The following is a 14,499-nucleotide window of genomic DNA, read 5'->3' as shown; positions in this document are numbered from 1 at the left end:
TATATTTTTACGCCCATTAATAGACGAGTTGAAAATATTGTGGACAATTGGGGTGTAAACTTGTGACGTGTGCAAAAAATAAAATTTCAACATGAGAGCTGCTCTTTTATGGACGATTAGTGATTTTCCTACAAATGCGATGGTATCTGGATGGAGCACTCATGGGTTGTTGGCATGTCTTTATTGTATGGAAAGGACAAAATCTTTCAGATTTCGTTATGGAAGGAAGGCATGTTGGTTTGATTGTCATTGTCAGTTTTTACCTCCTGACCATCCTTATAGAAGACAAGCCTAAAAGTTTCGGAAGAAAAAATGTGAAAATAATTCTCCACCTATGCGCTTAACTGGAGAAGACATGCGACAAAGGGTGGATGAGCTTCCTGAAACCATCTTTGAAAAACCACCAGGTGGTACACACCCAATTGATGGATTTGGCAGGACACATAATGTGGTTAAAAGGAGCATATTCTGGGAGTTACCATGTTGGCACACAAATCTTATCCAGATGATGTCATGCATATCGAAAAAAACGTTTTTGATAATATCTTTAACACCATTATGGACGTTAAAGATAAAACAAAAGATAATGTCAGATCTCGAAAAGATTTGGAGTTGTATTGTAGTCGTACTGAGATGCATTTGTTTGAAGATGCAAATGGAAAAATCTACAAACCCAAGGCACCATATACTTTAATTAAAGCACAGAAGAAAGAATTGTACTCTTGGGTAAAATCATTAAAGTTACCTGATGGATATTCCTCAAACATTGCTCGTTGTGTGAATGAAGAAGAATGCAAATTTTATGGAATGAAGAGTCATGACTGTCATGTGTTCATGCAAAAATTACTCTCAATTGCATTTAGAGATCTACTACCGAAACCTATTTGGGAAGCACTGACTGAACTCAGCAGTTTCTTTAAGGATCTATGCGCAACTATATTGCATGTGGAGCACATGCAAAAACTTGAGAAGAACATTGTTGAGATATTGTGTTAGTTTGAGAAAAATTTTCCCCAAGCTTCTTTGATTCTATGGAACATCTACCAGTTCACCTTGCGTATGAAGCTAAGGTTGGTGGACCTGTACAGTATCGATGGATGTATCCATTTGAGAGGTAATTTTTTTAAGTTCAATTATCTTATATAATTAGAAAATATAAGTTATCTTGTGTAAATTAAAAGTTTAACAAATTTTAGGTTTCTATACCATTTGAAGAAAAAGGTTGGAAATCGAGCTCAAGTTGAAGCATCAATTGTTGAAGCGTATATGATTGAAGAAGTCTCAACATTTTGCTCTTCATATTTTGAACATGTGAAATCCAGATTAAATTAGGTTCCACGAAATGATGATGGAGGAATGATAGATTCTTGTGAAAGTCTATTTTCTACATATCCTGGACGACCACTTGGTTTTAGAATTGCAGTTAGATATCTGGATGAGGATGAGATGAAGGTTGCATATAGATATGTCTTGATGAATTATGAGAAGATCGACCCATTTCTGCAGTGAGTGATCTTCCTCATGCATTATGTCCTCACAAATGTTTCGATTGACTTGTGGCTATAATTAACATATGATCATCACAAATTCTGTAGAAAATTTGATGAAGAACATAGAAAACAATTTTCTAGAATAACTAACATGGAACTTGAAACATTGCGGGACACAGATTTTTCTCGGTGGCTACTTGCTCATGTAAGTAATAGATTACTTTCTAACTATGTATATATTAGCAAATTCAAAATTATGTTATCCTATAAATTATTTTTTTTCTTAGATTCGAGATACCCGTAACGAAGTTGACGACCTCATAAGAAAGTTGGCTCATGGCCCCTGTCGACGTGTTTCTTGCTATAAAGGGTACTTTATGAATGAATTCAAATTCCACACTTTGGAATATGGGCATTCTAAAGCAACATCAAATTATGGTGTATGTGTTTTGGGGAGTACCTACAATGAATATGAAGTGGATTATTATAGAATTCTGGAAGAAGTTATAAAATTGGAGTGTTATGGGATAAGACGTGGGGTTGTCTTATTTAAGTGTCATTAGTACCACACTTCTGATAAAGGGCTTAAGTGGCACACATCGGGTCTTATGGAAATTAACCATAAATTGAAATTAAAATCAAATGACCCTTTTATATTGGCTTCCCAAGCACAACAAGCACAAACTTTCCGAGCATCAAAATAGAGAGGCGTGATTGGTGGGCAGTATGCAAAGTAAAGACTACTGGTAAATTTGACGTCCCATTAGCTGAAGGACAAGACAAGAATATATTGAACAAAGAATCGATATTGCTTTTCAAGAGGATGAGACATCTGACCCACATCAAATTTTGAATGAAACTGATCGAGATGAGATCAATATTGTTTCGGACGATGTGGTAGAAGAAGTAGATGCAAATGAATTTGAAGGACTTTAACATGGTGTAGATTTCAATGAAGTCATAATAGAGGATGAAGATCATTGGGAAGGAGAAGAATTCGAACCAGAAGATGATGAGCAAGTAGAAGAAAATGTTTTAAATGAAAATGATGAGGAATAGACATTGTTCGTGTAATTTTATTTATTTAATTATTTCATTCTATCGTTTTATATGCATTTTATATCAGCATTGTTCTTCATAGTAATCTCAATCTTAGAACTTAATAGTTTTTTTGTTTCTCTTCGACACAGGATGGTGACTAGAGGACGAGCCAGCAGACGTGCACGAGGGCGGGGCCGGGGGCGGGGTAGAAATTTGCAACTTCGAGATGAGAACGAGGAGTTAGTGGGAGATCACTTATCACAACCTGAAGATACTCCAAGTTCTAATCCTAGTGAAGAGGTGCGTGGACAAAGTATCTAATCTTGTATTCTTCCAAGAGGTTCGAACAGTGAGACGCAAGTAAGACAATTTTTCACTTTCGTTTTTTTTATATTATTTATTATGCATTAGATAATTTCTAATATGGTTTGTTTTTTTGTTATAGGTTGGTGAAACAATACCTTCAAGATCTGAAAATGAACAAAATACAGGACAAAGTGAAGGTATTGTATCACATGGATGTCGACGGGGACCCAATAGTGGAACTCAGATCCCAGACTATCAATGTAAAAGGACAAAAGTGACAGTAGTGAACAATCGGTAAGTTCAAAGCTTCTAAAATTGAGCTTAATATAGTCATAAATAATGTTAGCTCCATTTCTTAATTTTATATATTTTTTAATTTATTCTGTCAAAATAGATTTATTGAAAAAGGTGTTACATGAAACCTTACAAATAATATTAAGGGCATTTTCACTGAAGCATGGCCAAGATGGCACACAGTGCGAAAAGCATGTAAAGATTTGTTGTGAGAGAACTTCAAGATAATAAATACTATATATATTTAATTCAATTTATTCATTGCTAAATTATATAGACATATTTTATAATTATTTAATGTGATTTACTATTTTGAAATGTGATAGTTGAGGTATTGGTGGGATAATCTAACCGACGAGGAAATGAGGAAGGTGTGGAATGAAAATGCGAGTGATCGATTCAAAGAAATGATGTATAAAGCTAAGCAAAAGGCACTAAATGATGCTCACAAACAATTAGGTAGAGAACCAGAGATGAGTGATATGATTGATAGAGGTCCTTATTGGTTGAATAATCAATTATGTAATGATCTAGTTCAGAAGTATTGAGTCTCAGAAGATTATTTAGGAAAATGTCAAACTGGCCGAAAAAATCGTTTGACTAAAAAAGATGGTTCGATAACAAAACACACTGGTGATTCTATTCCTGTAGGGGCACATAGGCAAAAAATGGTAAGTTTTAAGTATAAAGTTTTTAGATATCTTTTATGCAATTTATTGACATGTGAATTAATATTGTTTTGTACACTATAGGAAAAAGAACTTGGTAGAGAAGTGACTGATCTTGAGCTATTTCAAAGATGCCATAGAAAAAATAAAGGAATTGGGGAGTTCATCGACAACAAATTCAAAAGAATTAGTGTAAGTATAATTTGTCATTGATTTAAATATTGGTTAGTATATATGTTGAGAAATTTTGTTAGACTTTTATTACATAATTGTTCCTTTGTTTCTAATGTACTTGAACAGGAAGAATACCTTGCAAAAACGGGTTGTACTGATGTTTCTTTACAGTCTTCATTCGATATCTCAACTTGGTATGATATCACTGGAGGTCCTTCTAAAGGACACTTATATGGATTTGGATGTAGCTCCTCATCTACAAGTTCAAGTTCAGTCAGTTCTACTCTTAAAGCATCTGACCAGAAGATTAATGAGTTAACAAAAGCTGTGGAGGAATTTTCAAAACGAGAAGAAGAAAATAAAAAATTGCTTGAAATTGCTCTTGAAGAAGTTCGAAAGAGGGAGGAAGAGGCTCGAAAGAGGGACGAAGAGGGAGGCAGACCTACAAGAATTAGTTCGAAAATTACTTCAAAATGTGGAAAACACAAACCATCAATTTGCTGGTGGGTTGGGACAGTAGGCAACAACATTCCAGGAAAGATAATTAGTTTATTTTTCTGTTGGTTGTTTATGACTTAGTGTATGTTGATTTGGGTTATACTTTGACTTATGTTTGTTGACTTGGGAGTAAAGACATTGATATTATTTGGTAGTATTTGGATGATGACATCAATTATATTAGTGTTGTTGTATTATGAGTATCTTTTTTGTTAATATTTGTTGTTCTTGTTTGGAAAATTCATATTTTGGTATTGATAGAATGTATTTGATGGTATAATGACCAGGATATTAATTTGGGTACAGAAATAAAAAACTCTGCCAAAAAAAAACCAAAAAGAATTAGAGACAGAAAATTTTCAAAATTTAGAGGCCGAATCAGAGACGGATTAGAGACGAAAATTTGTAAGGTTTTAGAGACGGAATATTTTTTGCATTTCGGAAATTAACAAACAAATATTTTACCTTTAGAGATGGATTAGAGATGAAAAATTCTTTTTTTATCGACGGAATCAGAGACGGATTACCTATGAAAATCAGAGACGGATTACAGTTAAATTTTCTTCTTTTTTGTGGACAGAATAAGCGACCGAATTTTCAGTCTTAGAATTAGCGACGGGGCTTTCCGCCACGGACTTCGGCGATGGATTTTTCCGTCTCTAATTTGTTTTAGAGACGGAAATCCTACTTTCAGAGACGAAAATTTCCGTCTCTGATACTCTGTTTTCTTGTAGTGTATATTTCATCACTCCGAAAATCATATTATTGTCAATAAATAAATAAATAAATATTCATATGAATATTAAACAATATATACGGATCAATCACAAGTTTACATCATAAAATGACATAAATTATTCTTAAAAAACGAAAAAATAAGTAAATTCTAATGGCGAAGGCAGTTGACAGCAGGCTTAGTATGGGTAGCTTGTCCGCGAGCATTGAAACAACTGGAGTACACTTTCTTTCCTGGAGTTGAGGGTTTTATGTAAACTCTGTCGAGTTTAATGTTGTTGCATGCTACACTTTGGCTGCAACTCAAATTTATAACGTTCTCTGCAACTGATGTCCCGCTTATTGCAGTGAACGATACGTCGCTTACAGCAACAGCCGATGTCTGAAATTTTTTTTAAAATATTTTAAATAGTATTATATCTCATATTGCACTGTATGAACATCATATATACAAAGTCCATGTAATTTTGTGTATTTAAAAAAATATTTTGTACACGTGACATGACATGCACATATAAATCAAATAAAATGCAAAATGTAATATTGACCTACAATTAAAAAATAAAGAAAATGCAGACTACCAAGCATACTGAGCGAACACAATTTTTCTTCTACAAGGTAGAAAACATACATATTCGTAAAATAGGGGAAATAATTAACATTTTTTGACTCATAACTTAGAGATTTTCTACTTTTTGGTCTCAATGATTATATAACTCAGTTTTGATCCCATAATTTTATAAAAATAGTACTTTTGGTCCCATGGCATCTTCCCATCAGATATTTAACTAAAAATGCCACGTGGTAGTTGAGTACATGAGACTCAAAGTGCTATTTTTCAAAAGTTAATAGTGATAATCTAATAACCAATTAGACTAACAGCCACTAGCTAAGCACGTGGTATTTTTTGTTAAAATATTTAATGAAAATATTCCACAGGACCAAAAGTACAATTTTTTAGAAGTCATGGGGTCAAAAGTGATAATCGCATAACCAATAAAACCAAGAATAAAATAAACCTTAAGTTGTGAGATGAAAAATATTATTTTTCCCGTAAAACATAAACGATACATTGCTTACAGCAACAACCGATGTATGAAAATTTTTTTAAAAACATTCTAATTAGTAATATATCTCTTATTGCACTGTATGAACATTGTATATACAAAATCCATGTAATTTTGTGCATTTAGAAAAATATTTTGATACACGATGACATGACGTGCACATATAAACCAAATGAAATGCAAAATGTAATATTGATCTATAATAATAATAAAAAAACAAATATGCAGACTGCAAAACATATATATACTACAAACACAATTTTTATTCTACAAGGTAGAAAACATAAGTATTTGTAAAATGCGGGAAATAGCAATTTTTCATCTCGTAACTTAGAGTATTTCTACTTTTGGTTTCAATGGTTAAGTAATTCAGTTTTGGTCCCACAACTTTACAAAAATAGTACTTTTTGTCCAATAACACCTTCCCATCAAATATTTAACTAAAAAAGCCACGTGGTAGTCAAGTCTATGAGACCCAAAGTGCTATTTTTCAAAAGTTAATTAGATAAAAAGTGATAATCTCATAACCAATGAGACTAACAGCCACTAGCTAAATACATGGCATTTTCCATTAAAATATTTAACGAAAATTTTCCACAGGACCAAAGTACTGTTTTTTAAGAATTACGGGATCAAAAGTGATAATCGCGTAATCAATAGAACCAAGAATAAAAAAAATATTAAATTGTGAGACGAAAAATATTATTTTTCCCATAAAACATAGACGAACATTGATCATGTCTGAAATTCATTTAATTACCATAATGTTTTTTTTTCGTATTACTTACGTAGTTTTGGCAATTCACTTTGAGTGGGCAATAAAATTGCTCGATTTGAATCGGGTTATCCACTGCCTCAAACTTTATTCCGTCGAATGATATCCTTCTTGCATATCCTTTCCCTCCCTGCACACCAAACAACATATCTAAGTAAAGGTAATATGATTAATTAACAAGAAAACAATCATTTTTTGGTGTAATAATTCAAAGTATTATGTAAAAAACATTGATAGAGAAAATCATTGTTACCTGCAGAGTTTTAATTCTTACTCCAGTTAGTGTCCCTTTCAACGTGCAGTTTCGGACACGTACATTTTCTACAACGTCGTAGCCTCCGCCTCCCAAGGATCCGATGCTAATAACATTAAGGATCATTGTTTTGTTAATTCAGTCACTAAAAAAGTGTAATTATTTCACATGTTAATAAATAAAAATACATTAAATTACACCCAAAACAGAAGAACAGAAGTTGACTATGTACAGATATAGGGAATTCAATAATTAGGGGAAACTCTAATATCAGCAAATTCAATAAATATTAATTATTTTATACAAAATTTATTTGTTCGACGGAAGTAAATCTCCAAGTGTCAAATGTACTTATCTAAACCACAAGGGCGTTACGTGTAATTATACTAAATCTCATATGAGAGGAGTATAAGTATCCGTAAATATAAACACTTATCGTGTAATTAGTGTACAGTTCAAAGAAAAAAAAAAAAAAAAAGGAACAATTAAACCAACCTGATACCATGACCCGGCCCGCATGTTACTCCACTAACATCAATATTTGAAGATCCCGCACTAATTGCAACACAGTCGTCACCTACACAAGTTCACATTTATATACTTTCTGTTTTACACAAAAAATCAATATAAAATAAACAAGTAGTAAGTTAATTATTAATTTAAAAAACATTCCCGCATTTCAAGCCAAGAATTTCAGTGCCAATCAAGTAGTAAGATTGACATTTTACAATTAAGAAATTCATATTCGAACCCTACAAATATATATATTTTTAATTTTTATATTTGAATAAATTAATGTATGATGTAACGACTCTTATCCAACAAAATAGAATTACGTACCATGTTTTTTTTTTAAATAAAAAATTAGAATGTTAGCAAGATCGTATGGAGAAGTTATTTTCACATCACATGATTGTCACATACTCTCCTTTTCCAAAAGACCGGTTATAATATGACAGTTATCCACACGTTTAGTATATAAAATATTGAATGCAGCATGAATTCAATGGTCGTCGGCAGCAACAGAATACCTGTTGCAATGAAAGAGTTACGGATTTGTACAGCTGTAGAGGAGGAGATGTCAATGGCGTCAGTATTAGGGCTGTCCCCGGGGGCGACAATGCGGAGATTAGTGAGAACAGCGTCTTTAGTTGCAGAGATTAAGATATGACTTCCTGGTCCGTTAATTTTGGAAAATCCATCTAGTCTTAAACCGTTGCATCTCCGGAACATCATTCCCTGCTCCAACAAATTAAAAACATATATGTATGTATGAATTATCCTATTATTCATTAATTATAAAGAAATGTTTTGTATGAATAAAAATTAAGAAAATAATTCATATGTAATATTATCATCAATTTTCACTTACAGTTGGTCCCTTGCAATTTTGACCCTGCACATAAAAAATTTAATATGAATTCCATTGTCATAATTAATAGTCCGCTAGTCGAAAATAGTACTGATGTTTGAAACACGTTCGATGTGTATGTTTAATTTAAACTTTGATGATATAATTTGTTTAGTTAAATGAGACAGAAGGAAAATTAAAACAAAATAAATAAATGATCTGAGTTGATAAAATAAATAATTTTAAATGTATATGAATAGAAAATTACTGATATATTCTAATAGTAAATTATTTGTTGTTTGGATAATTTTAAATTCAAAGAATTCGAAATCTTCAACTATAATTTTGAATTGTATTTTGTTAAAAATTAATAGATCTCAAATTCTCTTAATATATAGAGTCATTCAAAATTCTTTTTTTAAATATTTTTTTTTAAAATTCAAATCCATCAATTTAATTTATGGACTTTTTCTTAATAAATAGTATATAAATATATTAAATAAAACAAAGTAAGAAAAAAGGAAAAAAATGCAAGCAACCCTCTTATGATATCACAAATAAATAAATTACCCCCTTATATAAAAATAAATAGCGATTTACCTCTTTGTATTTTTTAAAATATAACATTTTGCCTCCCTATATTTTTTCTAAAGGAAGCAATTTACCTCCCTGTATAAGGAGGTAAATTGTTTCATTTTAAAAGGTATAGGGGGATAAATTTTATATTTTTTTCATAGGGGGATAACATGCACATTTTTAATATAACAGGGGGTAAATTGCTATTCACCCTAAAGGGTGTGAGGAAATTATGATATCACAAATAAATAAATTACCCCCTTATATAAAAATAAATAGCGATTTACCTCTGTGTATTTTTTAAAATATAACATTTTACCTCCCTATATTTTTTTTAAAGGAAACAATTTACCTCCCTGTATAAGGAGATAAATTGCTTCATTTTAAAAAGTATAGGGGGGTAAATTGCTATATTTTTTTCATAGGGAGATAACATGATCATTTTCAATATAACAAGGGGTAAATTGCTATTCACCCTAAAGGGTGTGAGGAAATTGAGGATTACATTAGCTGGGTCATCGAAGCAAGGGCGAGACGGCCACCAGGAGGATCCCTGACCGTCGATGACTCCCTTGCCCTTGACGACAAGTCCGTTGATGTTAGAAAATATGATCCACGCATTTTTCTGATTCCCTCTCCATCCCGTTTTTACAGGGGCCACAATATTTCCTGATACCTGCCAAATTTATATGTGTGTGATTAGGCATATGTATGTCTTCTCTGGGAATTGCTTTCTCGTAATCACGACTGAACATTTGTCCCATGTCTTGGAATTAACATGTCATCACACTCACAACCACCTTGAAAATTGAATTTCCTTTAATAATTTAAAAATTACTTTGGATTAAAAATCCTCATATTCTTTTTTAACTAAGAGAATTTAATCGTTGCAAAATATATTTTTTCAAAATCTGTCGATTCATATTATCTTAATCCAACCAAGATACAAAAATTACACCTAGTCCTTTTTTAATCGAGCACTATAAATTATTTATTGTCAATTATTATCAACTTATACTAAGTAATGAGTACGACACCTGGAGAAAATTAGAATTTTCCTCTATTTCTTTTTCCATGTCACAATCCTAATTTGGCTAAAATTGGCTACGTACACCAGTTAATTCCGACCAAATTTGATCACTCTATTGGCTCAAGTCTTTAAATTGTGCAAAATTATATAAATATCGATATTAATTAAATTATCACCCCATAAATAGGTGTCATGAAAACGATCCTTCACCCAACATACATCACTAATAACGCAATTTAAGCTATATAACGGACTTGGTAAGAATTTATGATTTAAAAAAAAAAAAAGTACACAAATAATTGTTGTTTTTCTTTTTACAAAAAATAGTTTAATGAAGTAATAAAATAAGGGGGTAGAAGTGAGTTAAGAGCAAAGACATTACGAGCATATAAACACGAGAGGACTTGCATGGGCCGTTGAATGTCAGAGGTGACAGTAAGAACGTCTTCTTTTGGGGTACATAAACAACGGGCGTGGCCGGTGTTGCCTGTCCCTGACACGCTGCTCTCCATGCTTTCAAGAATGCCTGCAATTCCACATCAATCTTATTTACTGGGAAAAATTAAGGCTATCTAGTTGAGTATATTTTATGTCGAATTTTATATATTGAAGGATGAAAATAATAGAAATAAACAAATAAGTCAGAACTATGATCCAAAAATGATAAATAAACGGGATATATTTCGATCTAATATTATATTTTTGATAAAATAAAAAAAGTGAGAAATTTGCATATATGATGAAATAATGAAAGCTTAATATAATACTTGGGAATCATCGATTCTTCCATTTCCGACTGCTCCATAACTCATCACATTGAAAATAGTTGTTGCTCCCAGTGAAGAAGAAGCCATGCACAGCACCAACACCATTCTAATTATTACATAATAATCCTGCATGCACACCAAAACCCTCTTTTATTACTATGTGTATAATGTGTGTACTCTCTCTCTCTCTCTCTCTCTCTCTCTCTCTCTCTCCCCTCACACCAAACACACACACATGTAATGTACGTAGAAATGATGATGATGTAAAGAATGGAACTTACCATTGTAGCAGGCAGCATTGTTATCTTCAAATATATACACTAATTATTACCAGATTTCCGTACACATTAATGATCATATATATATATGTTGTGACATTGAAACAAGGGAAGTTGTATTTATAGCTGGGGTCATGAGTTCGTTCTCAGACCATTGATTTGCTCAAGAAAATGAAGAGGTACCGTAGATCATTAAACGTGTCCCTCACATTATTACATTCATGTTGTTTAACTTTTGGTTAACCTGATCAATACTTTTCTAATGTTCTCGTTTCTTGCAAACTAATCAATTTGACTAATTGTCTCATTCACTATTTTAATTTCCATTCAATTTTATGTTTCTATTTCAAAAATTTTGTAAAGACAATTTTTTTTTTTTTTTTTTGGGTAGGGATAAGATTAGTTGAATTATTCAGTACTATATTAATGGATAAATAACCTTATCAATTTCATCAATAATTTCATAACAATGCAACAAAGACAACTAAGGAAATTCTAACCCAAATCGGATTTGGATAAACCTGAGCCAATTACATGGCGAGTGCAATACATTTGCCGTGTGATTAAGGTACAGTTCAGAAAAAGTGACCAATCACATTATAAGTATATTAAACTTGCTTTATAATTAATTTCGTTCAATTGAATTTGATTTGAATAAGAATTTTGTCACAATTAAACAAGAAAAAAAAAACATGAATTATGCAGAATGAGGTCGAGTTCCAAAGTCCATGTATTTTTAATAGTGCAAATATCATTATTTGTCAAACTAACGTAAAAGCTAACTAAAAGTTAGCTGGTTTTTGGACCAAACTCCAACTTAAAATATTGTTCGCCCCACATGCAAACATATGGCGCGAATCCATAACTGCGTTTTCCCTCGCAAAAGTCGCTGTTCATTACTGAAGATCTTGCACGTTTTTAGGGTACGACCCTCTCATTTCGTTTCTTCCTGCTGTTGTACTCTTATATCTTTGTATAATTACGCTAACTACAAATTAAGCCATTTCATTATTTTCTTCAACTTTTTTTACAAAAGCAATAACTACATCGTAATTTATGATAATAATATTTGGTGTTTTTGTTATTTAACTTTTTAAAGTATCATTTTGGTTCTATAATTTTTTAATTTTTGCAATTTCAGTCATTTCTTTCGCCGGGTTCACTCTTTTTGTAGGTGAGATGAACTGCAGCAAAAAAAAAAATAAAATAAAATTACAAAATTTAAAAAAATATTAATCACACAATGGAAATACTATCTTAAAAAGTTAAAGAATGAAAACACACCTAAGTTAATGAATAAAAATGTGTACGTAGATATCGAAAGCGTAGAATATACGTACGTAGAACCTATCGTGGGGTGGAATCGTACAAGGTCCTTAATGAATGTTGCATCCTTATTCTTGACGACGACTCTAACGTACGTACGTACTTAATTCAGACCACGTCGGTCGATTTGGGTAATAATGTGATCTATGTGCATGTGAGTCTCTGCTCCTTACATAATTTCAGGAACAACTTGGAAAGGAAGGAAGAGTAAGGAGGAGTGGTAGCTGAATCATAAATAATGTGAAAGGAAAGCATGTGATCAATCACTACTTATCCAATAATAATTCTAATTATGTCAGAGTTATATTCTGATGACGTGCACTGCTTAGGTAAGAAAATTTCTTGTCTAAATTTAATTGGTCGAACTAAACTGATCACGGAATAAGTATAATATATTTGTTATGTATGATTGGTCACTTTTTCTAAATTGTACACCAATTACCGACAAGTATATTATATTTGCCATATAATTGATTTAAATTTGATTATGCCAAGTCGGGGGGCTAGTTTCGTGGTAGGGGGAGATATATAAATATATATAGTGTCCTAAATCTTCCAAAATCAAAATGATTATTAATTTAAAGTTTCAGCGTCAACCAATCAAGTATTTAAAATACTATCATCCAAATTTAATTGTATAAATATATATACATAGGGTAACTTACTGCTGCCATACTTGAAGTTTGACATTATTATAAATATTCTTTATTATTTAAAATATTACGGATATTCCCCCCAAATAGAAATAATTATGCAGATCTAATGGAATTAGGCTCATTGATAGATGGACGATTAAATTAGAGAGGTATTTATAATTTTGAAATAATGAATATATATTTATAATTATGTAAATTTCATGAGGAGTGATTGTAATTTACCCTCTATACAGATACTTGTTGGAGCAAATTCTGACTTTAAAAAAGTATTTTTGAGGTGTTTTGGTTGCTAAATTTTACTTAAAAAACTGCTAAATGAAGCATTTTTAAGCTAAAATCTAGAAATATCTTGAGGGTGTTTCTAGCCACTTTTACTTTTCCATAAATCAATTCAACCTCTTCTGAACTATTTTACCCCAATGGCCCATTACAATAATTTTAATTATCTTTTTTTAATTATTTTTAAAATTGCACATCTAAAGTTGATATTAAAATCTTTAGATAATTTGAATAATTTAACACTAATAAAACATACGTTTCACACATTTTAATATTATAGAAATTTTCTATTTTATTTGCTATACTATCTCCTATTAATTGTTTATATGTCATAGAAAAATATAAAATAAATAGCTATGTTAATTAATAAAAAAAATACTTTTTACCAATCATACAAGTTTTTTTATCACGTATGAATGAAAAAATTTATTTCTTAGATGGAGTATTATTGAATTAAATGTTCAATTTTTCTATTAATATTCAATATTTTAATAATATAAAAGATAAATATTTATAAAATAAATATAAAATATACTAATTGAAATAAAATGTGTTATTTGTTGAGATAAATTATTTATTATTAACAAAAAAAAAGTGCAAATATTAAACCAAAATAGTATCTTTTTAATATATAAGAACAAAATGATCTTTAGTTTGTTCAGCTTATTACAAAAGTACTTTTTCTCCAAATACTAATCAATTTAGTTTTTATCTGTTTTTTACTTCTTTTCTTTATAAAACACTACTCACTTTATATTTTGCTACAATTTTTAAATTTTTTTTTAAAATAAAAATCACTTCTCTAAAAGTATAAGTTTTTGCACATACTCTTAATTTGATCTGCCATTAATTTTTAAAAATTTTAAATTAATTAATTATTTTTAACTCCTTTATTTATCATAATTTTCGTAACTCCTTTTGTTAGTTATTTGCTC

The 14,499-nt window shown here is 31.0% G+C and overlaps 1 protein-coding gene, 1 long non-coding RNA gene and 1 pseudogene across 2 annotated transcripts; 2 read left to right on the top strand and 1 right to left on the bottom strand.

Moving 5' to 3' along the window:
• Positions 1-474: 474 nt before the first annotated feature.
• On the top strand, positions 475-2,531 carry LOC148788685 (uncharacterized; annotated as a pseudogene).
• Positions 2,532-2,703: 172 nt separating this feature from the next.
• LOC148788684 (uncharacterized) lies at positions 2,704-4,687 on the top strand. The gene is made up of 4 exons (XR_016064796.1): positions 2,704-2,891; positions 2,977-3,131; positions 3,884-3,991; positions 4,100-4,687. It is a non-coding gene; the product is annotated as an uncharacterized LOC148788684 (long non-coding RNA).
• Positions 4,688-5,251: 564 nt separating this feature from the next.
• LOC105157588 (putative polygalacturonase At3g15720) lies at positions 5,252-11,423 on the bottom strand. The gene is made up of 10 exons (XM_011074001.3): positions 11,307-11,423; positions 11,026-11,151; positions 10,641-10,784; positions 9,734-9,904; positions 8,674-8,697; positions 8,333-8,540; positions 7,797-7,878; positions 7,302-7,407; positions 7,062-7,178; positions 5,252-5,588 (listed from the first exon to the last, which is right to left on the bottom strand). Exons 1-10 carry the CDS (start codon positions 11,322-11,324, stop codon positions 5,358-5,360), a joined length of 1,227 nt encoding a protein of 408 aa, XP_011072303.2. The 5' UTR covers positions 11,325-11,423; the 3' UTR covers positions 5,252-5,357.
• Positions 11,424-14,499: the final 3,076 nt, after the last annotated feature.

This window comes from Sesamum indicum, linkage group LG3, assembly GCF_026168435.1.
Source record: "Sesamum indicum cultivar Baizhima isolate 11 linkage group LG3, ASM2616843v1, whole genome shotgun sequence".
Taxonomy (NCBI): Eukaryota; Viridiplantae; Streptophyta; class Magnoliopsida; order Lamiales; family Pedaliaceae; genus Sesamum; species Sesamum indicum.
Note: the sequence above shows the minus strand (reverse complement) of the source record. Positions and strands in the feature narration are given on the sequence as shown.